This window comes from Mustela putorius, unplaced genomic scaffold (genome assembly GCF_011764305.1).
Source record: "Mustela putorius furo isolate JIRA1106 unplaced genomic scaffold, ASM1176430v1.1 tig00003987_pilon_pilon_pilon, whole genome shotgun sequence".
NCBI classification, from domain to species: domain Eukaryota; kingdom Metazoa; phylum Chordata; class Mammalia; order Carnivora; family Mustelidae; genus Mustela; species Mustela putorius.
In genome coordinates, this window is record NW_025422126.1 from 13,405,534 (window position 1) to 13,429,832 (window position 24,299).

The 24,299-nt window shown below is 37.5% G+C and overlaps 1 protein-coding gene and 1 long non-coding RNA gene across 2 annotated transcripts in view; one reads left to right on the forward strand and one right to left on the reverse strand.

Annotated features, from left to right (window-relative positions):
• CCDC90B (coiled-coil domain containing 90B) overlaps positions 1–24,299 on the reverse strand; it is a 37,778-nt gene continuing 13,479 nt past the window's right edge. Inside the window, exons 4-9 of the mRNA XM_004763477.3 lie at positions 14,745–14,846; positions 14,092–14,133; positions 13,936–14,007; positions 13,798–13,851; positions 12,595–12,709; positions 1–540 (exon numbers count right to left, since the gene is read on the reverse strand). Of these exons, the coding sequence (XP_004763534.1) occupies positions 485–540; positions 12,595–12,709; positions 13,798–13,851; positions 13,936–14,007; positions 14,092–14,133; positions 14,745–14,846 (441 nt within the window). The 3' untranslated portion in view covers positions 1–484. The remainder of the gene's footprint in view (positions 541–12,594; positions 12,710–13,797; positions 13,852–13,935; positions 14,008–14,091; positions 14,134–14,744; positions 14,847–24,299) is intronic.
• LOC123389598 lies at positions 530–23,116 on the forward strand. The gene is made up of 4 exons (XR_006604227.1): positions 530–2,032; positions 4,865–4,931; positions 5,975–10,723; positions 22,419–23,116. It is a non-coding gene; the product is annotated as an uncharacterized LOC123389598 (long non-coding RNA).

Genomic DNA, 24,299 nt, shown 5'->3' on the forward strand with positions numbered 1-24,299 from the left:
TATGGTAAGTTGCCTTGAAAATCCAAGCAACTTTGTTAGAACAAGATTTTATTTTCTATGAAAAAGTAACTGTGCAGCAGTTACCAGGGAAGCTGAATACAATAACAAGTATGTAGGCTTGGGAGTAGTTTTTAAATTTGCAGCAGACATCAAAGAAATCCTAAATGATACACATTTGTTCAAGCAAACACAAGAGAACTCTGGATCAGTTTCTATGAACCATGAAAAGGGTAAAGACAAAAAGCCTCTTTATCTCAATCAGGTTTTGAATGATAGCTTTTTAACATAATAAAATAAATAAAGGCACACAAAACACCAACTCAAAGCGTATCTTCCCACTTAAAAATATTTTTTAGTCCATATGTACTCTGAATAATCTTGCTGTATTGAGTATCTGCTGCAACTTCCATGTTCAGAGTAAACGTAGCCTGGCGTAGTGTTCTCAAGTCTGCGGCAGCAGCGGCATACTGTCATAGTTTCTCAACTATTTCCAGATTCTGTAAAATCCCAATGCTATTGCTAGGCAAGTAAACACTGAGGCTGTGAAAAGATACCATGTTATGGATCACGCATTTGATACTATTTTGCAGAGACAAACACAATACTGTCATCTTCAAATTAAACGAAGAGCACAGAACCAAGGAAATCCCACCAATTTTCTACCTTCAGTGTTTTGTTCCCAGAAAAATTATGCTAGGGGTAAAGTATATCCTTTAGGGCACAATAAATACCAATTTAAAAAAGCTTCCTATACTTTAAACGAGAATAAGGATGACAGTTTACAAATTATGTCAGTTAGAATCTATAATTAGTGCTTCAAGTCATTAGCATTACATTAACCATGACTACTTTTAAGTAATTATGCAATCTAATTTTAGATCTTATAAGTGAGAAAACCTTACCTGTATTAAGAAATGATGTAGTTAAGCTAATAAAATAGACATCCATATCATCCATAAAAGTATGCCTTTCAGTACATTTAAAAACAATTTCATGATTATAAAAAATTTATAAGTGAAATTTTAATGAAAATCCTCTAAAAAATTACAGGTAGAAGAAAAGGCTTTTAAAGTAGTTAATATGCCACTGCTCTTTTATATATGGACATTTTGAAAACTTTTGGTTCTCCTTTAAGAAACTGAATCTGCGTGAAGCTTTTAGGGACTCCCTAGTTTCTAGTTTGTTTAAACAGCCTTGACTTTTAAAATAGAGAACCAGAGATAAAGGGCAAATTTTTATGACTAAAGATTCAAGAAACAGCCTTCCATAGTAAAGCGACTGTAATTTAAACACATAATTCCACACATTATCCTATTTGATCTTAATAACTAATTGAAATTTGGTTAATGACAAGGTCCTTATTTATTTTTTCATTTCCTTAATTTTAAGAAATGGGATTAGGTCTAAATCACAGAGGGAGGCTGGATATTGAGGAAAAAGAAGTAACATTTAAGTTTCTTGTCGGTTACACACTCTGGTCAATTATCCATTCATCCATTTGATCCTGATACTCTTTACCATGTTCCATGGCAGTGTGCTGAGCAATTACATACATTACCTTATTTAACCACAGTTAAACCATGTAAGATTGGTGATATTATCCCCTTGTAGAGAGAAGGCAACAAGTCCAAAGTTAGAAACTGCTGGCAAGTGGTGGAACAAGGACTCAACATTATGTGTACCTGAGTCCAGAGTTATTGTTTAAAAACCATTCTGTTAATCTTATCCCTTGCCCAAACTGAAGGATTCAATCTGATTTGTCATTTCTTGAGCCATATAGTGCTGTGTAGGTGATTAAGTTCTCTGTTAACCCAGACAGCTGATAAATTTTCTTTGCCTACCAAATAAACACTTATTTACTGTGGAGGCGGCATTTCAATCATTTTTAGAATATATAACACAATGGTTACTATATTGAAGTTTCTGTTGTGAGTGGTTACCACGTCTCATTGGTGTTCTTTTGCTACCCAGGTTGCTTTCCCCTTTATCTTTCATGGCCTGTCAAGGACACATCCCTGCATAGGATGCTCAGGTGAGCATGTACATGTTACCTCATCAGTACTCTGTAATGTTAGCTTGTCTTCTTACTTGTCTGTTTGGAACAGAATCTGCTGCATTAACTATACAGATCACAGGGAATGACCATTATCTTACAGCTCTTATCTTCTTGGCAATAGTGACTTGGGTCAAAGAGTGGTGTCTGACTCAAATAGGGCCATTCACACGCCTTCCCAGGGATTTTCTGACTTGGAAATAAGGAAAGCGGTAATTTTTCTTCATTGGTGAAACTTGAATCATGAGTCTAGAAGCTACTAACAGTCATGTTTCCGATGGAGGGAAAAAGATGGCATAAGAGAATAAGGCAGATATTCAGAGACAAGATACAGAGTAAACTGTGATTCCAATTATCTCTGAGGTCAAGCTCTATCTATCTGTGCCCTTCCATAATTCAATATGTAAACTAATACATTAACCAAACTGATTACAATTTATAATTTTATAGGGATTTCTTTTCTAAGGAAATCCCAAGATCTTGAAAAGCTGGGGCTTTATTAGTATCTTTTTTTATTTTCCCTCTCTGCTCTTGATTAAATTTAGTATGTGCATAAGTGGAATATTACTGTTTTCTTGGCAACATCTCAGGTATTCTACATGCAATGGATCCACTCATGATGTTAATTTACCACCAAGAGTATGGGATTTTAATTTCCTAAAAGGCTTAACAGTAACAGCAGCAATAACAGATTTGAAGGATAAGGTAGAAGAAAGAAAATGCCTTCAGAATGGCTTTATGAAAAAAGGAAAGGAAGTAAACTCAGAAAAAGTATTTTTGTAAACAATGATGTATTAAATTCTTTTGTCACTGCCACTGAATTCTATTCAATTCTGCCTTACATTCAGCCACTACTGAAAGAAAGCTTTCTGGAGACCACCATCTTCAAACTGAGGGTAAAAGGGACTTTAAGAGACCGGTCTAGGTAGACACTCCAGGGTCAGGTCAGTGGAATCTGAGGCTCCTCCTAACCTGGGCTGCTCTGAGATCTATTTTGAAAATGGGAATGAATACTGCAAACTGGGCTATTTTGTAACTTGTGAATCACCAGTGAACTGAAGATCTCTGGTTCCAGAGACTTTGCTAGAATAGTGGTTTTCAAAACTTACTTTAGCCTTAGAACTCTTTTTCAAATGAATCTTCAACAGAAGCTAGGTATTTTAAAAAGATAAAATATGTTAAAAGATTCAAGTTGAAGAGAGGAAGGGAGGTATTATGAGCTGAAGGCTGGGAGCTCCACATTTACTCTCAGAGGCTGCCCAGAAAACCACTGACAGTATAATCAGTTTTATTTTGGACAGTTCAGTAATATAAACCATTTTAGATGTGCATATCTTTTGGTCCCCCAACTTTAGATGTTCCTGAACAATTATATAGAACTACTAGCATAAGGGCACAATGATATGTGTGTGTGTGTGCACATGCCTCACACACGACTGTTGGGTATAATATCATTTCTAATAATGAGAAATCAGGAGCACAATGTTTGCTAACAGAGGTCTGGAGAAATTAGAGCATTTTCATACAATGGAATACTTTCTACTAAAAAGATACATATGTACAGATTTGCAAAGATAAAACATTTGGTTAAATTTGAAAAAGCTGTAGTCTGTATAATACAAATCCAGTTATTATTTGTAATAATCTGCAATACTTATATGCAGAAAACAAAGCCTAAAAAGAAATATATTCTAACAGTAAAACATAACTTTTTATAAAAAGAAAGAAAGCACTATGAAAGTAGGGCACTCTTCTCATTCCTTTGGGTTCTGTAACTGGGTCAGGTCACATGGTACTTGAGGAGCTCAGTATGTGACAATCTAATTTTTGGGTCTCTAATATTTGTGCTCAGCTGGATTCAAAGTAAAAGGTAATTTTCCCCCTATTCTTGCCATGGTTTTTGCCACTGTTTTAGTGACCTTTCTCTGTAAGTCCCCTAAAGTCCTTATGGAAGAACATAGGAATAAAAGTAAAATTTTCATTTTGTTTCCATTATGGAACAACCAATTTATCTCTGTATCACTTCGTACTTGTATTTATGTATTTCTTTGATATCCATATGCCTTTTCCTATTAGTAGGTTGCAGAGTCCCCCATTAAACTTATATCCTAAACTTAGTGCTGTTAAACTTCTATTCTTCCAGCACTGCCCAGTGATAAAGGAAACGTGTTCTAGATCCTCTTTTTTTTCTTTTGTGCTCCATGGTTACCCTGGGAGATAGGAGCCAACAGATCTCAATATCAAATGACAACAATTATTTTCTCTGACAAAACATTAAAAGGAAAACCAGGGGCCCCAAATAGGATCACTTAGGCCAAGTCCCCAGACTGGAGCTTAGTATCTGACTGTAGTTTGAACCTTAGTGTGGTCTTAACCAGTCAGCCAGGAGTTTTGTGGACCAGCAATAAGTCTGCCACATAAGTCCTCTCCATCCCCCACAAGATGATGTAATCTGCAAAAGATTCCGGGCTCTTCCACTAGGGGAAAGTGACTGCTTGGAATAATCCTTTTGCTAATAACCCACTTGCTCCTCTCTCCTTTTTACCTTTTTTTCCCTTAAGTTTTATTTAAGTAATCTCTATACCCAATGTGGGGCTCAAATTCACAATCCCAAGATCGAGAGTCACAAGCTCTCTCAACTGAGCCAGCCAGGTACCCCAAAACGGTACATTTTGTACAACTCCTGGGAGCTCCCCTCTACTGGCTAAGTAAGATGCTGCCCAATTTAGGAATGATTTAATACAGCCAATTAGATCCTCAAGTCTACTCAGTTTTTTTTTGTTTGTTTGTTTTTGTTTTTTTTTTTAACAGAATTGGCTGGCAGTGGTGGGATCTGAAGCAAATATCTATTGGCATTTAGGAACAATGAGAAACACAGGTATGGCACCCTGAATATGCTATGAGTTCACTGTCTTTCTTGCCATATGGGGGCCTTTGGTATATCAGTTTCAGCTCTGCTTTTTGCGTTCAAGCTACCCATCTAATTGGTGTTCCACTCCAGGCTTGATGACTCAGTCTAGACTAACAAAGGAGGCTCTACTGGAGCACCAATCCTCAGCCCTTGGTTCAGTCTATAATTCAATGTTGGAATCCTTCCCCTAATCCTTCTCCTAAATCCTTATTGGGGTTTACTGGTTTAGTCCTTTCCTCATTTCTAGTCCACAGTCTGCTTGAGTCCAGTTTAGGAAGTGCTGGTGGTATGCATGGCCTCTTGGACAGTCTGTAGCGACATATTTTGGTTACTGCTAGTGTGTTGAGGTTCATGTTTATTTTATTTGTCTTTTATGTAAAGACCTTTAACTTTTCACAAGCAAAATAAGACATTTCATTGTTTTGACTCCCCTAAGTTTAAAGGATTTATACCAAGATGCTTTTCTGATTTAGGATTCACTCCTTTTGGCAGATCCCTATTTCCCTGTTTAGTGATAAAAATAAATGAGGCTATGGTCATGAACTTCTCCTTAATTCTTAAATTATTACAAAATCTGCTGCTAAAAAATTAGCAGTCCACCAAAGATCCTTAGATTCTGTAGCCAAAGTTGTCCTTGATAAGAGACTAGCTTGATTATATTTCAGCTGAGCAAAGTGGTGTCTATGCTCTGGTAACCACCTGCTGTGCCTCAACCAACACTTATGGGAAAGCTGAAACTCAGTTATAGAAGATCAAAGAACAAGTTGCTTGGCTTAAAAAGATGATTCCCTCCAGAGTCTCTGACTTGTTTGGATTTTGACTGGCCCCTATGGATCTTCCTCCCCTTTCTATCTGCAGGATCTGTAACCCCTCTCTTTAGCTCAGGATGTCATGTAAGCCTCACGTTGCCTGTCTTTGGATTTTCATGTCTTTGGATTCCCTATGTACATATGAAACCAAATTTGAATTTCTCTCATTAATGCTTCATGTCAATTTGATTCTGCATCTAGCCAGAAGAACCTTGAAGGGCGGACATTCATCCTTCCTGACAGCTGGCATAAAGAGCAGGATGTTTTAAACTCACTGGATACCACTCTCCCCCAGCATTGCTGCAGCAGAGAGATCCTTGGGAAATCTGACATATAGCCAGCAGAAGGTAAGATTTCTTATCACCTCTGTCTCCTGGAATCTCTATGAAGTCTGAGTCAAGAGCAATAGTGGTGAGAACACTTTTTCTAAATGAAAATGAGCAGGAGAAACTATTTGTGGAACTAGTTCCTTAGGCTTAGTGACTCTTGGTAAATTTGGTAGACTCCTTGTTTACGGATCCATTTCATCCCAGGAACTTTGTTTTCCTGTGTCTTTTATGTCATTTGTCATAGTTGAGGTAAAAGCTGTTGCTAAGGGACATCTTGGAAGCCAAAGCCACCAAACTGGTGGGGATGGGTTTAGCACTTAAAAGCCAGTAGAGTGCTTGCCACCTAGCTGAGAGACTCCACTGCTAGGATAAGTTGGTCATGGATGCTTAGATTGACACAAGTCACTTGCCAACTTCCAGAAAGCTTCTGTGCAACAAGGAACACTATAAAACACACAATCCACCGCATAAGCCTCCCAGATATTAGTGTAGCTCCAAAAAACCCAAGGCTTAGCTACAATAAAAACTGGATGGTTTTTTTCCTTTTGTCTTATTCTATGTCCTAAGAGCTTGGCTTTGTGATCACTGAGAATATTCTTTTTGGTCTCCGCTATCCAGAGGGTGTACCTTGATGGCCACTTGAATTGGCGGGTTCTCAGTCTGTTTAGCTATGCCAGCTAGCAGAGTTTCTTGTGAGAGGTCCCAGGCCATGGGGACATTTGTTCACTGTTACTGCTGGAAAGTCCCATTCCTAGGTGGCACCTGCCTGGTGTCACAAATTAGTGGGTTTGTGATGGGAGGAGTCTCAAATTTTTGTGGGAGATCAGAGATGGTTTTCATTGCATTATCCTTACTACCTATGAAGGCCTTTACTTCCTTAGATTAATTTTGGATCACGGGGGCTACATTATCTCCACTTTTCTCTGAATGCTTTTGGCTAAGCCATTTAGTTACTTCTAACAGATGTGAGTTACTACTGATGGATCTCATTTGTCAATGCCTAGACAGTGGATCCTTTAAATTGGCTATATTTTAAAAATACCTATTTAAATGTAGCTCTCAATTGTATTAGTATAATGGCTAGCCTTAGGGACTCCCCTGACAAAATGAAGAGAAATCACACTTCAGACAAAAATCAATGTCCATATCCAACATAAATGCCCCTTCTTAAAATCCAGTCTCATCTGACTATTTTCACATCCATTTCCCTATAGGATTAACAGAGATCTCTGGCCTAATCTCTAGGTTAAAAGTATATAGGTTGCTCATATAAATGCTGAAAGCCAGAAAAGGAATGTTAACAAAAGCACCCAACACTGGTAGTAAGTGTCTTTGCTTCTCTCTTCCAGGGCTCTGAAATCAGGCTCTGCCAGTTTTAGGCATTTCTATGCAACGTCCTTTAGAAGTAGATCCTAGACCACCTGTCACAAAAGAAATTGTGTTCCCTGGACAGCAGAAAATCTTTTAAACTATAGAGCTCTTTCACCTCTACTTTCAGAAGATCCTGCCATATTTAGAGAAGAATTAAAAAGATTAATGGCTATTCGCAGCCCCTCTATGGAGAGGAACAATGACCACAATTTTTCCTAGCTCCTCCTACAAATGGTTTGCAAAGGGCCAATACTCAGGGGCTAATAGAAAAGCCAGGGTTGAACTATACACCCAGAAAAAAGGGTTTTGTTAAAGTGCTTCAGAAAGATTTTACAAAAGCATAAAGTTTCTGATTCCAATTTTAGTTAAAATTCTGATATAAAGCAAATTTAGTTCAAAAAACAGACCAATCCCCTGACATTCAGGACACAATCCAATTTTATGGAAATTAGTAACAACTGTCTTTGTTTTACAGATCTCTGAAAAAGTAGAACTGTAACTCTAGAAACAAAGCCCACCAATGCCTCTTAGAATGTCTATAGCTTTCCAAGATTACAATATCGAACTAAACTGTCCTGCACTTAAGAAAAAATGCCAAATCTTAAATAGCAATCTGAAACTCTGAAGGAAAAAACTTGTTTTGCATTCTTTCACTGTCCCTTGAAATTCTTAGGTCTTTAAAATGTAAACACAACCCACAACTGCCTGTGACTGAAAATTAAAAACGCCAACTTCTAAAAGGGCTTTTGTGGCAGACTCTAGCACCTCTGGTAACAAACTGGTACATTCTATCTCCACCTTAGAGAAAACTTGGATGATCTCTTCAAACCTCTGGAATGTAAATTTCCTACCCCTATCAGGAGAAGAGAGCCATTGTTTGAAATACCAAGGTCAGGGAGAAGTTTTTCAATGGGGTGGGGTCTTTGGAAATCAGGGCTTTAATTAATGTCCTCTAGATAGGTGTGAGTTAAAACAAAAGCTATAAAGAAAAGGTGCAAACAAAAGTCTTATATTTGTCTATATATGCTATAAATGTGAGATTTTTTTCTATCTCTGGGTGGTAATACCAAAATTTGTAAAAGAGCTCTATTTTAGTGGTTTGAAGACAAGTGCTTGTTAAGGACTGGGTGTTCTAAAACTCAGAAAGCTAGAAACTAATCCACATGTTTTCAAAGTTCATGTGATTACTTAGTATTGTTGGTTAAAGACACATCTATTATGCATGTGTTTAGAGTTAAATATGTTCATGTTACCTTTTTTGCAAAACTTAACAGAAAGTAAGTTTAGGACAGTGGTTGACTTTATAAAGAAGTTTTGTGGGTAGTCTGAACATAATTCTTAAGAACAAGTAAATAAACATAAAAAAGGTTTGTATGTAAACTTTTAAATTTCTTCCAAAATCTTTGGCAACCTGAAACTTTAATGTTTTGCTAAGTTAAAATAACGAATTAAGATAAACTCATTCAATTATCTACTTCTTTCTTATTATAGAAAGACTAAAGATAAATTTGGATGTTGGAAAATGTTTTGTGATTTGCTATGAAGGACATGTTTCTAGACATTACAGTTTACAACTGCTTATAACATAGTTTTCACTAGAAATTAATTTCTAAGAGTTAAGGGGAAAACTGTATGTAGGGAAAAGTCAGAGTATGAGGAATAAGAACTGTGTCCTTAAACTGCAGTATGCAACTGATGTTGGCCTTCTCTGACTTGAAGTCTCAAGTGACCAAGGAGAAATCAAACAGGCAGAAGCAGAAAACGAGTTAAAACAGAGGCATGCAAGCAATATTTTCTAACAATCAGATGTGAGAGAAACTTCAATTTTAAGGACTGTAACAGATTATACTTTGCAGATACAAAAGGGAGAGGGTATATGTCCTTGTATGCAGTTCTGAGCAGTTCTTTGCAATACGAAAGACGGTCTCCCAGGCTATGGTCCTTGGTGAGACAAAAAAAGCATTTACTAACCTACTTTGAGGTTGGTTTTCTTTCAGCTGACAAAAACATAGCTTTGCTGAATGAAAAGATAATTTTGTCCTAAAGTGAGGGCAGTTAAAGAGGGAAAACTTATGACAAAATCTGAATGTAAAAAATAAAGCTGGATAAGGTTTATGGAACAGTAATTTTAGAAAAGAATTTTACGTGTGATCAGTACTGGTTAAGATTAGGATGAATTTAAGTAAGCAAATAATTTTCTTGAACTATTGGTCTGCTCTTAGTAAGAAACTGTAAACAAAGCTTTTCTTTACCTTTAAAGTCATCTGCCAAGAAAACAAGGATTCTGTGTTTGGTTATCTTTGAAGACTTAAGAAAACTTAGTCAATATTAAAAGAGCTAAATTTTGCTAACAACAACGTAACCACTTCTCTTTGATTTTGAAATCTTTTATTGTCACTTGGGCTAAATAATTACATGCTATTTCATAATAATTAAATGTTCAAACCTTTTAAATATTTTTTATGTTTCTGGATCATAATAAAAACTTTAAAAAATTTTGTGAAAAGGTGGTATAGTAAATTGCAGCGGAAGCATTGCAAAGTGACACTAAATCCTCTTAGATTGTTTGTATAGACATGTTAGTAAAATTAGTGAAACTCCTAAAAATCTGGTATCTTCATATGTTATCTTGAAGTGTTGTATATTATAGACAAAACAATTTCCTTATCAACTGCATTGTAATGAAGTCTAATCAGATCTATAACCATGGTCATCTTTAAGTTACTCTTTTACTCTGATGGTAATGCAAATGTCCTCAGTGAGACTCACATAAAGAATCTGAGTACAAAAGTTTCCAATAATCTTAAAATCATAAATCCGAACCAGGTAAGAATTTCTGAACTAATAAACAAAAAAAACCAGATTCAAGCAGAATAAGAATAAATTGGTCTGAATGAACTAAGAATTATTTTTATGACTTTGAAACACTGCTGACTTTTTAAAATGTTTTGTTTTTTCAGACTGAAGGAAACTTTTCTTAATCTAATTGATTTACAGCAATTTGGAACATTCATCTCCAGCATTCAGAAACCCATTGAGTATTCTCAGAGTCCATTCTCCTTTTAACAGGACACATTGGGTAAATTGGTTATATGATCCAGGCTCTGACTAAATGTCCTATTTTAGACACAGATTTATACGGACTCAGATATGACCAGACAGCTTTAAGGATTTTATGGAGCCTATAAAGCTCCCTTGGAAATATCAGCCTGATAACTATTGCTTATGGAGTTCTCAGCAACTTTACCAGGTAAGAAAAGAAGATCATTTCCTGGCCAGTGCAGGAACCTAGAGAAAAGAATTCACCCAAATCTATAGGTACTGCAGGTGAAGTCTAATGGCAACTGACAATTTAATCTGGAGATTTCTTATGAATAGTTCCAGCAAAGCAGGTTTAAAGAGCCTATATGGTCAACTGCTATTCTTGCTGCACTTAAGTAAATTAATCAGGCCATGTTCTTTTAAAACCAAACTTACTTTGCAAACAAATTAGTGTCAATTTGGCTATCTTTGGTAGAAATGGTGATTACAGAAAGAAAAACACATCTGTGATTTAGATTTTAATACTACTCATCAAAAACTGGACTAGATCCAGATTACCTCTAGTTTCCTCCAATGACTAGCTACAACTCTCTAAACTCATATTTTCAGTTTTTCTCCTACCCTTCTGACTAGGAATCATTTGAGAACTAAAACTGCACTCTTCCCTGAAGCCCTGCAAAGCAAATAAAAACAACTTGAGGTAACCTTCAGAAAGATCACACTACCTCCCATCTAGACCCTCTACATCCCTGTTGTTCTAGGGGCCACTCACAAAAGCAGAGATATGTGGACTCTAAACCAGGAAAATCTGTCAGACTGTCACTTTTTACTCCCACTCCAGCTGAGGATATGTTCAACTGGACATCTAGAAGTCAGGACTGGCCACCCTCAGAACTCAGAAACTTTGATCCAATCCTTAACCATTATTTCCTTTTGTTCTGATAGAAACAGAACACCTGATTGATTATTTAATTAAATCACAGGCTCACTTTAAGAATATACCTGCATCATGGCCTCCTGAAGTGAGATTATAACTGAGCTGATCTATTGACAGTACTAAAAGACTGATTCAACAAGATGGAACAATCTACCAGGGCTCAACTTTATGTGTGTGAAACTTCAGGGATGTCTCAGAGGAAACTTCAAGTGCCAAGGGCAGGCACTAAGATGGGCCACTTTGTCCATGCCCATTACTTTCAGTTAAAAGCAGTCAAAAACCAGTAGATTTAGGAAAAACTCCTTACCTCCCCACCAAATGCCTATGTTTACAATTATAGAAAGGACAGCCTATACCCTGAGAGAGCTACTGAGATTCCTTTTTACCTAAGATGCTTATTTGTGTAACAGCAACCTTTATTTTCCAAACATCTCCTCTCACCTTCAGGCTAATGGCTGTCCTTCCCTTTATATCCTCAGAACCCCTACTCCCCCTATTCTTACCTCAGGATGTCATATAAGCCTCACATTGCCTGAATGTCTTTGGAATTTCATGTCTGTTTTCTCCTGTTAATCTGTCTCATGTCAATCTTAGTCCAGCTAGAAGGGCAAAGGACATTCTTCCTCCCCAGTAATACCAGAAAAAAGAACAACAACATAATGGTAACGGAGAGCAGCACTAATGTCTCAAATTTTGATCACATTTTTCAGTTAAGCTGAGACTGAGCAAAGGGGGAACTGTTAAACTACAGGCCCCAAATGGTGTCACTTAGGTCAAATCAGGGCTTAACACCTACATTAACTGCACTTTCAAACTTTCCCAGAAATGTAGTTTTAACTGAATAATGGGGGATCTTCTGATGAGTGAATGGGCCCTCTACACAGAAGGTAATTTGTGTAAGACCCCTTGTTTTTATCCTCAGGGGAAAGGGAGCGTGCCTGGAACAATCCTTTTCTTTTGCTAGTAATTTTCTTGCCCCACCTTTCTTCCTATAAAAACCTTCCATTTTGTACAATGCATCGGGCTTCCATACCCTCTAGTTGCTAGATAAGAGGCAGCCCAAATAATTTAAAAAAGTGAATTAGATCTTCAGATTTACTCCACTGATTTTTGTTTTTTAACAAGAGAGCAAATTGCCTTACCTGCAAGGTAGCGAATTGTTTCAAGCTTGTTAGACTCCATCAGTGTTTTCAAAGAAGCAATTTCAGTGTCAATCTTATTACTGGTCTCAGAAATAATACTTCTGGTTTTGGTATCCTGCAGAAAGTAAGAATGAGACAAATTTTGTCCCTGTGAATTATGGACACAAACATTTATATTAGAAACCCTTACTTATGAGCTAACTTTGTATTGCAAAAGTCTTAACTGGGGAAACAGTAAAAGCACAGTGATAGAAAAAACATACGAACTTAGTTACAAACTGACAAAAAGAATAGACTACTTTTGATATTTAACCATGTTAAATACCCTAAAGGGTAGGTAGAAAGATAAGATGGCATATGGAGATTAGAAATTAGCTCTCAGAGAGAATCTGATTTCCTTGTTTATTTCTTTTATCTGGCCAAGAAAAGACCAGAATAGAATAATTGGAAAGACAAATGAGGCCTTCCCTTCTATTTAATTATAATTAAGAAAGAGTGATGCTCGTCGAGGCACATGTGTGGCACAGTCAGTTAAACTGCCACTCTTGGTTTTGGCTCAGGTTGTGATCTCAGGGTCAGGGTCATGAAACTGAGCGCTGCCTGTGGCTCTGAGCTCAGCACAGTCTGCTTAAGACATTCTCCTGCCTCTCTCTGGGTTGTGCACTTTCTAAAATCTTAAAAACAACAAAAAAAGAGTGATGTCTCTTCTGGTGGAATGTAGAATTTATAGGCTGACTCAAAAAGCTGGGTTTTACTTAAGCCATAGAGATTAAACAAGGATCGCAATTTAGGAGAAGGTAAACAGTTGTAGAATATGGAGTTTAGAATCCAGGGTCACATTCTGGCTCCAACACTTAGTAGCTAGGTGACTTTAATCTCCCTGTGCCTCATTTTCCAAACTAGCAAAATGGGAATAAAGGGGGCCTTTAGAGGCTAAGGAGAACAGAAGTAAAGCAAGCAAAACAGTATTTAATACATAATAAGCATTCAATAGATAGTTACTGTTAGCCTCTGCCTTCATTTAAAATGCTAGTTGTGAATCCTTGTCTTTCAAAAAATAGATCTTTTGTTTATAGAAATAATTTAGTTATAAAATATGTTACCAGGAAAGCTAGATTCTGACAGAGATCACAGTTCAGGTACAACACATATAAGCAGTTATACATGAGAATGGATAAAAGACATTTTTACATACTAGTTTACCTTGCTGGTAAATTCTGTGGTTGCTTCCATCAGTTTCTTTTCTTGATCTGTAAACTAAAGGATATGATGAATCAGGAGGTTAAAAAAAAAGGCTAGAGGAATTAAGTTACCAAGAAGGCACATTTAGAAGCACATTACCATATCAGTTACTCTGCTCCTTTCTAGGTTGATGTCCAGTTTATTGTCTGCTCTGATTTGACTGGTTTCATTCTTTAAAGAAAACGAAAATATTAAGAAATCTCATAATGTTTGTTCTGAAATTAGTAAAATATTCTGAAGTGCTTAAGTACTTACAATCAGTTGTTGCTTAACTTGTTCCAATTCAGTTTTCATTTTCTAGATATAAAGAAAATCACATGCAATTGCCATTACATCAAACATCTACAGCATAATTTATTCAACAAATCTGAAACCCTGCAATAGCAAAAACTGGACGATATCTATACATTTCTAATCAAGGATTAAGTATAACTACACAAAAAAGGAAAATATTTCATCATATTCAAAAAATTCTTATGAACAGTCAAAAAAAGTATTCTTACTTTACCTTTAAATCATGACTGATATTCTAAATTTAAAAATATTTAAGGTAGTAAACAAAATTCCAACTGAAGTATAAAGTTTTAACTGACAAAAGTTAGCACAGAATCATGTAAAATGGAAAATGTCCCATTAAATTCCAAGAACATTATATTGAGCTGTATGAGAAATTTTACATAATAAAGAGCTCAAAGATTTTCCCTTCCATATAACTTGTATACGTGTAAGGTACAACCCTTAATCCTTGTTCAAGAAACTGATTTATACATAGAAACTTAGTTACAGTTAAACATGTAATATACTTTGATCTATGACCACATAAAATCATTATTTGGTCCTACTCCTCACCAAGTGGAATACATGTGAAATCAGTTATTTTATTAGTAATGACCCAAAACCTGTATCACCTGATTCTCTGCTCTCAGATTTGCAAATTCACTTTTTTCTAGGATGACCATGTCTTTCCTGATGGAGTCCAAATGAGACATTAGTTGTTGTACTGTTATTTCCTGGAAAGCAAAATTAAAAATAACAGTGATAATGAATGTCATCACCTTACACAGAATTGTATTGATGAAACTTAGAAGAATCCGTTGTTATGCTACAAGGTATAATGTTGCTTGGCTAACTAAGCAAAACCAAACCATATGAAAACTGTACCAAAATGAAAAGTTCTAGTCCAAGGTTGCCACATAGGAAGACCCTGAACTCCGCTCCTGAACTCAGCTCCTCCAACAAATTACACCTATTTCCTCCTGAAGAACAATAAAGGGCTAACCAAATAGCTTCTGCACAGCAAAAGATAAATCCTATACAAAAAGGCAAGAGAGAGACAGAAACATAGTCATGAAGGAACCCCCAAACCTGACACTGAGAACCACAGTGGAGGGGATAATACTGAAGGACTATGAGCAGATCTGTCTGCCCTGGGCTACAGAAAAAACAATGAGGTTTCAAAGGGTAACTAGAATATAAAAGATCCTGCCCCAGAACTCTGCCAAGCAGTGTAGGGGCTTGTGAGGGGCTGGTGAGCATCACGGTCTTCCCTGTCCACCCTGAGAGCACACATACAAGTTCATCTGGGCACTACAGCCAGCTTACTACTTCAGCAGCACCAGGCCCCTGACCCAAACCAACACAGTGTCCGTGAAAGTGGCCCCAGTGGAGACCACAGCAGAACACCCATGGTCAGTGTTCCCAACAGCTGACTCACAAAGGTGACACAAGCGCAAAGCACCCCAGAATAATCCAGACCCCCACCACTTCACCTCCAGATAACTTGCCAGGACACCCCCGGTTCAGAGCATCCCAGGCCCATCCAAATTAGCTCACACCCAACCAGGGTGCCACCTGCATGAAGGGTCTTGGGAAGCCCTGGCCCATGCTCAGTAAAACTCAAGTTGTCCTGCCCAGGGCACTAGCTCCATGGAGAGCCCCAAGCTGCCCAGAATGAAACCTCTTCAGCTTCAACTGTCTTACCAGGCAGGCAAAAACCCTGGGAATGTCTCCAGATAATACCTACTATAGCACCAGCTGTCTGGCCAGGGGGCACTCTATGTGGAGAGGTGTGAGACTGTCCTGGCCTGTACGTGCTTTGGTTCTGTACATCCCACCCAAGTGGCCCAAGTCCATGACATCCACACATTCAGAAAGCCAGCTAAAGTCACCAGGCACACATTCTCCACAGGCAATGACTACCCAGTGTCATTCTACTTTGGAAAAGCAGTTGTTGCATATAATTCACAGAAAAAAAGTAAAGCAAGAGGAGGAGACAAAGGAGTCTACTTCAAACAAAACCAAAACCTTGGAAACAGGACTAAATAGAATGGAAATAAGAAATATGCCTGATAAATAGTTCAAAATTATGGACATAAAGATGCTCACTGGATTGGACAATGGAGTTGATAAACTTACTGAGAACTTGAACAAAGAGAAAATTTAACAAGAACGCATCAGAGTTGAAGAACACAATATCTGAAATGAAAGATGAACTAAAGGGAATCAACAGATAAGAGGATAGAAAAGAACAGATTAATGATATGGAAAAGAGGGCAACAGTAAAAAAAAAAAAAAAAAAAAAAAAAAGAAAGAAAAGAAAGGTTAAGGGATCTCCTGGACAACATCAAGTGAAAAAACATTTGCATTATAGGGGTCCGAGAAGAAGAAAGGGAAGGGTGTAGGCAGATAAGTTATTTGAAGAAATGACAGATGAAAACCTTCCTTACCCGGGGAAGGAGACAGACCTTTAGGTTCAAGAAGTGTAGAGAAGCACTAAAGATGAGCCCAACGAAGTCCACACCACAAATAGTAATTAAAATGTCAAAGATAAAGGGGAGAGGTTTAAAAACCAGAAAGAGAGAAGCAGTGAGTTACATAGAAAGGAAATCTCAGACTATCAGCTGATTTCCCTGCAGAAACTATACAGGCCAGAAGGGGACAATATGATATATTCAAAGTGCTTAAAGTTGTAAAAATCTACAACCTGAATACTCCACATCATTCAAAACTAATGAATTTTCCAGAAAAACAAAGTTTTAAAAAGTTCATCACCTGTAGAGGCCTTATAAAAAAAATATAAATGGTGATTCACAGACCTATACCCCTGGGGCTAATAATACATTATATGTTTATAAAAAAATAAAAAATTAAAAAAAAATACAAATGATTTCTTTGAGGGGAAAAGAAGAGGCCATAATTAGAAGAAAATTATGAAATGAAAACTTCCATGGGTTAAAGGTAGTAAACACTTAAAAAGTATGCTTGAAGATTAAAAGATAGAAATAGTAAAGCCCATTATATTTAAAAATCAGTTAAGCGTGGGGTGGCTGGGTGGCTCAGTGGGTTAAAGCCTCTGCCTTTGGCTCAGGTCATGATCCCAGGGTCCTGGGATCGAGCCCAGCACTGGGCTCTCTGCTCAGCAGGGAGCCTGCTTCCTCCTCTCTCTGTGCCTGCTTCTTTGCCTACTTGTGATCTGTGTCTGTCAAATAAATAAATAAAATATTTAAAAAAACAAAACAGTTAAGCGGACTCACAAACTAAAAAGATATAAAATATGACAACATATACATAAAGTATGGAAGCAGGAGATAAAAAATGAAGTTTCTTTTAGAATGTGTTTGAACTTAAGTAACCATCAACTTAATACAGACTGCTAAACACTTAGGATGTCATATATGAACCTTATGGCAACCACAAACCTAAAACCTGTAAGAGATACACAAAAAATAAAAAAGAGAAAGAAAGGTAAGCAAAACACTAAAGAAAGTCATCAATCACAAGGAGTGAGAGCAAGAGACCAAGAAAGAAATGGAGAAGAAATACAAAAGCACCAAAATGGCAAAAAGAATATATATATCAAATAATTAAATGAAATGGTCTAAGAGTTTCAATCAAAAGACACAGGGTCGCCAAACTGTGGAAAGAACCAAGATGCCCTTCAATGGACAAATGGATAAGGAAGATGTGGTCCATATACACTATGGAGTATTATGCTTCCATCAGAAAGGATGAATACCCAACATTTGTAGCAACATGGACGGGACTGGAAGAGATTATGCTGAGTGAAATAAGTCAAGCAGAGTCAATTATCATATGGTTTCACTTATTTGTGGAGCATAACAAATAGCATGGAGGACAAGGGGAGTTAGAGAGAAGGGAGTTGAGGGAAATTGGAAGGGGAGGTGAACATGAGAGACTATGGACTCTGAAAAACAATCTGAGGGTCTTGAAGGGGCAAGGGGTGGGAGGTTGGGGGAACCAGGTGGTGGGTATTAAGAGAGGGCACGGATTGCATGGAGCACTGGGTGTGGTGCAAAAACAAAGAATACTGTTACGCTGAGAAGAAAAAAAAAAAAGACAGGGTGACAGATTGGATTAAAAAAAATAAGACCTATCTAAGTGCAGTTTATAAGAAACTCACTTCAGTACTAAAGAAACATACAGACTTAAAGTGAAGGGATAGAAAAAGATACTCTATGCAAATTGATGGGGGGGAGCAAACCAGAGTAGCAATAATTAAATCATTAAAAATAGACTTTAGGGCGCCTGGGTGGCTCAGTGGGTTAAGCCGCTGCCTTCGGCTCAGGTCATGATCTCAGGGTCCTGGGATCGAGTCCCGCATCGGGCTCTCTGCTCAGCAGGGAGCCTGCTTCCCTTCCTCTCTCTCTGCCTGCCTCTCTGCCTACTTGTGATCTCGCTCTGTCAAATAAATAAATAAAATCTTTAAAAAAAAAAAAATAGACTTTAAAATAAAGACTGTAGGGGCACCTGGGTGGCTCAGTGGGTTAAAGCCCCTGCCTTCAGCTCAGGTCATAATCCCAGGGTCCTGGGATAGAGCCTCAAGTCGGCCTTTCTGCTCAGCATGGAGCTTGCTTCCTCCTCTCTCTGCCCGCCTCTCTGCCTACTTGTGATCTCTGTCAAATAAATAAATAAAATCTTTTTTTTTTTTAAATATTTTATTTATTTATTTGACAGAGATCACAAGCTGGTAGAGAGGCAGGCAGAGAGAGAGAAGAGGAAGCAGGATCCCTGCTGAGCAGAGAGCCCGATGTGGGACTCGATCCCAGGACCCTGAGATCATGACCTGAGCTGAAGGCAGAGGCTTAACCCTCTGAGCCACCCAGGCGCCATAAATAAAATCTTAAAAAAAAAAAAAAAAAAAGGACTGTAACAAGAGACAAACAAGGGCATTACATTATAATAAAGGGATCAATCTAACAAGAGGTTATAATAATTATAAATATCTATGTACCCAACACTGGAGCACCTACTAATACATAAAACAAATATTAATAGATGAAGGGAGAAAGTGACAGTAATACAATCCTGGGAGACTTTAATACCCCACTTAGAACAACAGATAGATCATAAAGAATGAAAATAAATAAGGCAACAGTAGTTTTTCAGCCAACATATTAGACCAGAGGGACTTAAAAGATACATACCCCCAAACAACAGATTATCCATTCTTTTTAAGGGAACACATTACATTTTCCAGAACAGATCGCATGTGAGGCCACAAAACAAGTCTCACTAAATTTAATAAGACAATTCACAGTAATCTTTTCCAACCACAACATACGAAAACTAGAAATAAATCACAAGAATAAAAGTGTAAGAAACAAATATATAGAGGTTAACCACATGCTGTGAAACAACCAATGGGTCAATGAAGAAATCAAAGAGAAAATAAAAAAAATACAAGGAGACAAATGAAAATGAAACACAATGGTTTAAAATCCTTGGGGACACAGTGAAAGCAGTTCTAAGAAGGAAATGCATAGTGAAACAAGCCTACCTCAAGAAACACAAAAAATTTCAAATAAATAATCTAACCCTACGTGTAAAGAAACTAGAAAAAGAACAGAATAAACCCCAAATTAGTAGAAGGAAGAAAATAATAAAGATGAGTAGAAATAAATGAAATGGAGACTAAAACCCCCAAAAGAAATAGAATAATGAAACCAAGAGCCAGTTCTTTGAAACGATAAAAGTGATAAACTTTTAGCCTGACTTATCAAGAAAAAAAGGAGGACACAAAAAAATGAAAGAGGGGCGCCTGGGTGGCTCAGTGGGTTAAGCCGCTGCCTTCGGCTCAGGTCATGATCTCAGGGTCCTGGAATCGAGTCCCACATCGGGCTCTCTGCTCAGCAGGGAGCCTGCTTCCTTCTCTCTCTCTCTGCCTGCCTCTCAGTGTACTTGTAATTTCTCTCTGTCAAATAAATAAATAAAATCTTTAAAAAAAAAAAAATGAAAGAGGGTAACCAACAACTGACACCACAGAAATACAAAAGATCAGAACAGAATACGTGACCTCCTGGCGCAATGGTAGCGCGTCTGACTCCAGAACAGAATACTACAAAGTTACATGCCAGCAAAATGGCCAACCTACAAGAAATACATAAATTTCTAGAAATACATAAACTGTCAAAACTGAATCACAAAGAAACAGAAAATCTGAAGAGGCCCATTATTAGTAACGAAATTGAACTGATGATCAAAAAACCCCAACAAACAAAAGTCCAGGACCAGATAGAGTCACAGGTGAATTCTATCAAACATTTAAGCAAGAGTTTAACACCAGTTCTCCTCAAAATATTCCAAAAAATATTCCAAAAACAAACAAACAAAAAAGAGTAAGCTTCCAAATCCATTCTATGAGGCCAGCATTACCCTCATACCAAAACCAGTCAAAAACACTACAAAAAAAGGAAACAGGCCCGTATCAATGATGAACACAGATGCAAAGTTCTCAAAAAATATTGGCAAACTGAATTCAATAATACAGCAGGAAGATCATTTACCACGATTAAGTTTAATTTATTCCTGGGATGCAAGGATGGCTCAGTAGTCACAAACTGGTCAATGTGGTACATCTCATTAATAAGAGGAAGGATAAAAACCACATCATCTTAATAGATGCAAAGAAAGGCATTTGACAAATTATATTATCTACCCATGATAAAAACTCTCAACAAAGTGGGTGTAGAGGGAGCACACCTCAACATAATAAAAGCCATATTTGACAGCTAACGTCATACACAATGGTGAATAATGGAGAGCTTTTCCTCGAAGATCAGGAAAAAATGAAGATGTCCACTCTTACCAGTTCCATTCAACACAGTACTGGAAGCCCTAGCCACAGCTATCAGGCAACAAAAAGAAAAGGCAGAGAAGTGCTGAAGAAGAAGTACAACTGTCACTCTCTGTAGATGAAACTATACAAAGAAAATCCTAAACTACACCCAGAAAATCCTAAGCCCTAAACACCGCCAAAAAACCTCTACTAGGAATAATAAGTGAATTCAGTAGAGTTGCAAGACAGAAAATTATTACCCAGAAATCAGGTGGATTTCTATACACTAGTAACAAAGTGGCAGAGAAATAAACAATTCCATTTACAATTGCACCAAAAAGAATAAAATGCCTAGGACTAAACCAAGGAGTTAATAAATCCAACTGCATCTTTCACAGAACTGGAATAAATAATTGTAAAATTGTACAGAATGACAAAGAACTTCAAATAGCGGTAGCAATTTTGAGAATGAACAAAGCTGGAGGTGTCACAATTCCAGATTTCAAGATATACTATTAAGCTACTGTGATAAAAACAACCTGGTACTGGCACAAAAACAGACACACAGATAACACAAGAGAGTAGAAAGCCCCAAAATAAATCCATCCTTATATGGTAAATTTTTAAAGAAATATTTTAAAGATTTTATTTATTTGACAGAGAGATCTCACAAGTAGGCAGAGAGGCAGGCGGGGGTGTGGGAAGCAGTATTCCCACTGAGCAGAAAGCCTGATGTGGGGTTCGATCCCAGGACCCCAAGATCATGACCCGAGCGGAAGGACGAGGCTTTAACCCGCTGAGCCACCCACGCTTATGTGGTAAATTAATCTATAACAAAGAATGGCCAAAATATACAATGAAGGAAAAAACAATCTGGTTAGGAATTTCTGGACCAGTGTCAATGAGTCTGCCACATGGGCACACTCCATGCCCCAAAGGAAAGATGATGCTCTCTGCCTAAGACTCTCTGCTTTTCCCCTAAGCAACAATTTTTCTTTTGCTAGTAACTTTCTTGCCTTACCCGCCTATAAAAACCTTTCACTTTGTACAACTCCTCAGAGCCACATTGTACTTGCCAAATGAGCTGTTGTCGGATTTATGAATCATTTAATAAAGCTAAGTCGATCTTTAAATCTGCTTGGTTGATTTAAATCTGCTGTCTCAGTTGGTAGAATATGTAACTCCTAATCTTGGGGTCATGAGTTCAAGCCTCACATTGGGCACAGAGCTTACTTTAAAAAATAAAATAAAATAAAATTACTGGTTTGAATTTTTATTATTTAGCCATTTGGTGGGCAGTGAGGGAAAGCAAAGCAAACTTCTGGCAGCATTCAAGGAGAATGAGAAACAGAGACATGGTACCCACAAACCCTTTGAGTTCAGTGTTTCCTGCTGTTTCTGAGGGCTGTGGTAATTTCCTCTTGTTTTTGACCTCTATGTGCTCTCTCTCTCTCCCTGTTTTGTGTTTTTCCATTCAGCTCCTGACCTAATTGGCTTTCCTTTACAGGGCAGGTCAGCTTGAAATGGCAGATGGTTATGCTGGAGCCCAGTTGAGCCAGCAGAAGGGTCTTCTAGGAGCCAAGGCCTTCAGACAACAATTCCCCGTGTGGAAAACCCCAGCTAGGTTCTATGTGAATTGCTGATGGTATACACAGGGCCTTGTGGCCAGGTCAGAGTACTTCTAGTATGTTCAGGTGCAACGTTTTCTTGTTTTATGTAAATAAAGGCTCTTGCTAGCACGTATCTAGAAGGCCAAAGAGCCACAAAAATTGTTGGACAGAAGTCGAGCATTTAGAGGCTGTTAGACTGTTTGCCACCTCAAGAAGATATCATACAAAAAATAATAGCTTCGGATAATGGCTGACTTTTTCTAAGATTTAATGAAGTTTTTGTAAGTAATTTAAATATAATTAAGAACAAGTAAATAAAAGTTTTAGATAACCTTTTTAAAGAGTCTCCCCAATTCTTTTTGGTAGTGTAAAATCTTAAAGTTTTAAGTTAAATGATGAGTTAAATTCATTAAATATCTAGATCATTTCCAAATACGACAAAATACTAAACCATTAATTATTAAACACTGGATAGAACTAGGGTGTAGAAAAAATAATTATAAAAGGTTTATGAAAAAGGAATTAAAAAATATATTTTATTTATTTATTTGACAAAGAGAGAGATCACAAGTAGGCAGAGAAGTAGGCAGAGAGAGAGGAGGAAGCAGGCTCCCTGCTGAGCAGAGAGCCCTATGTAGGGCTTGATCCCAGGACCCTGAGATCATGACCTGATCCGAAGGCAGAGGCTTAAGCCACTGAGCCATCCAGACATCCCAAAAAAGGAATCACTAAAAAGGAATTTTAATGTGTAGTCAAACTGCTTAAGATTAACATAAATTTATTAAAAAAATAACTTTCAATATGAAAAGTTAGCTGGTGCGAGATTGGAATTTAGCTTTCTATTAAAGGGACAACGTTTTCTTGGACTTTTGGTCTTTTTTTTAAGACTGTCAAAGTTCCTTTCTCTTCTAAATCTTAAATTTCCTAATGATCTGTTATCTTACTCATGCGAGTTCTTTAGAATCTTTTTTGACATTTTTGGGGCACCTGAATGGCTCAGTTAAGTATCTGACTCTTGATCTCAGGTCATGATGTCAGGGCTGTGGAATCAGCCCTATGTCCGGCTCTGTGCTCAGCATGGAGTCTGCTTGTAGAGTCTCTTTCCTTCTGCCCCTCTCCCCACGCTTGCATGCTCACTCGCTCTCTCTCCAAAATAAATAATTTTTAAAAATCTTTTTTGATATTTTTGACAAACTTTTCCAAATCAAATTCTAAATGAAGTCTTTTTGACCTGGCATATTCCAAAGGATTTGTTGAACCAATCAGGCTTATTTGACATGCAAATTACATGGAAAGCATTGTCAAATAAATAATATGAAGCCTTCTTTATACTGTATTTGTAAAATTGTGGTACATGTAGACAATGTCCATTCTGCTTCTGCAAAATTGGCACCTCACTGCCAGACTTTTGCGCTCCTAACGTCCTTGTAACATGGTGACAGTGTACTCCTAAATCAGAAAAATTAAAATGGGTAAGCAATGGTTATAAACTGAATAAAGAGTCAGGCATATGGGGAGGCTTAAGACAGAGGCTTGGTTCTTCCTGGCTCCCTGACAAATTCCATCTTCTATTTTTTGCATACCTTCACCCATGGTAGTACATTTAGATGACTCAAATTACAAATAGGTACTGGCGTGAAGACTCGTGGAAAACTACAAGAACTACCAGCAGGGTCTGACCTGTCTGGTCCACAATCACTGGAAAAATTGTTTTTGTTTGTTCTCAGACGCCTCAGATCTCCTTTTGGACCTTCTGAATACCAGCAGCCAGACTTCTG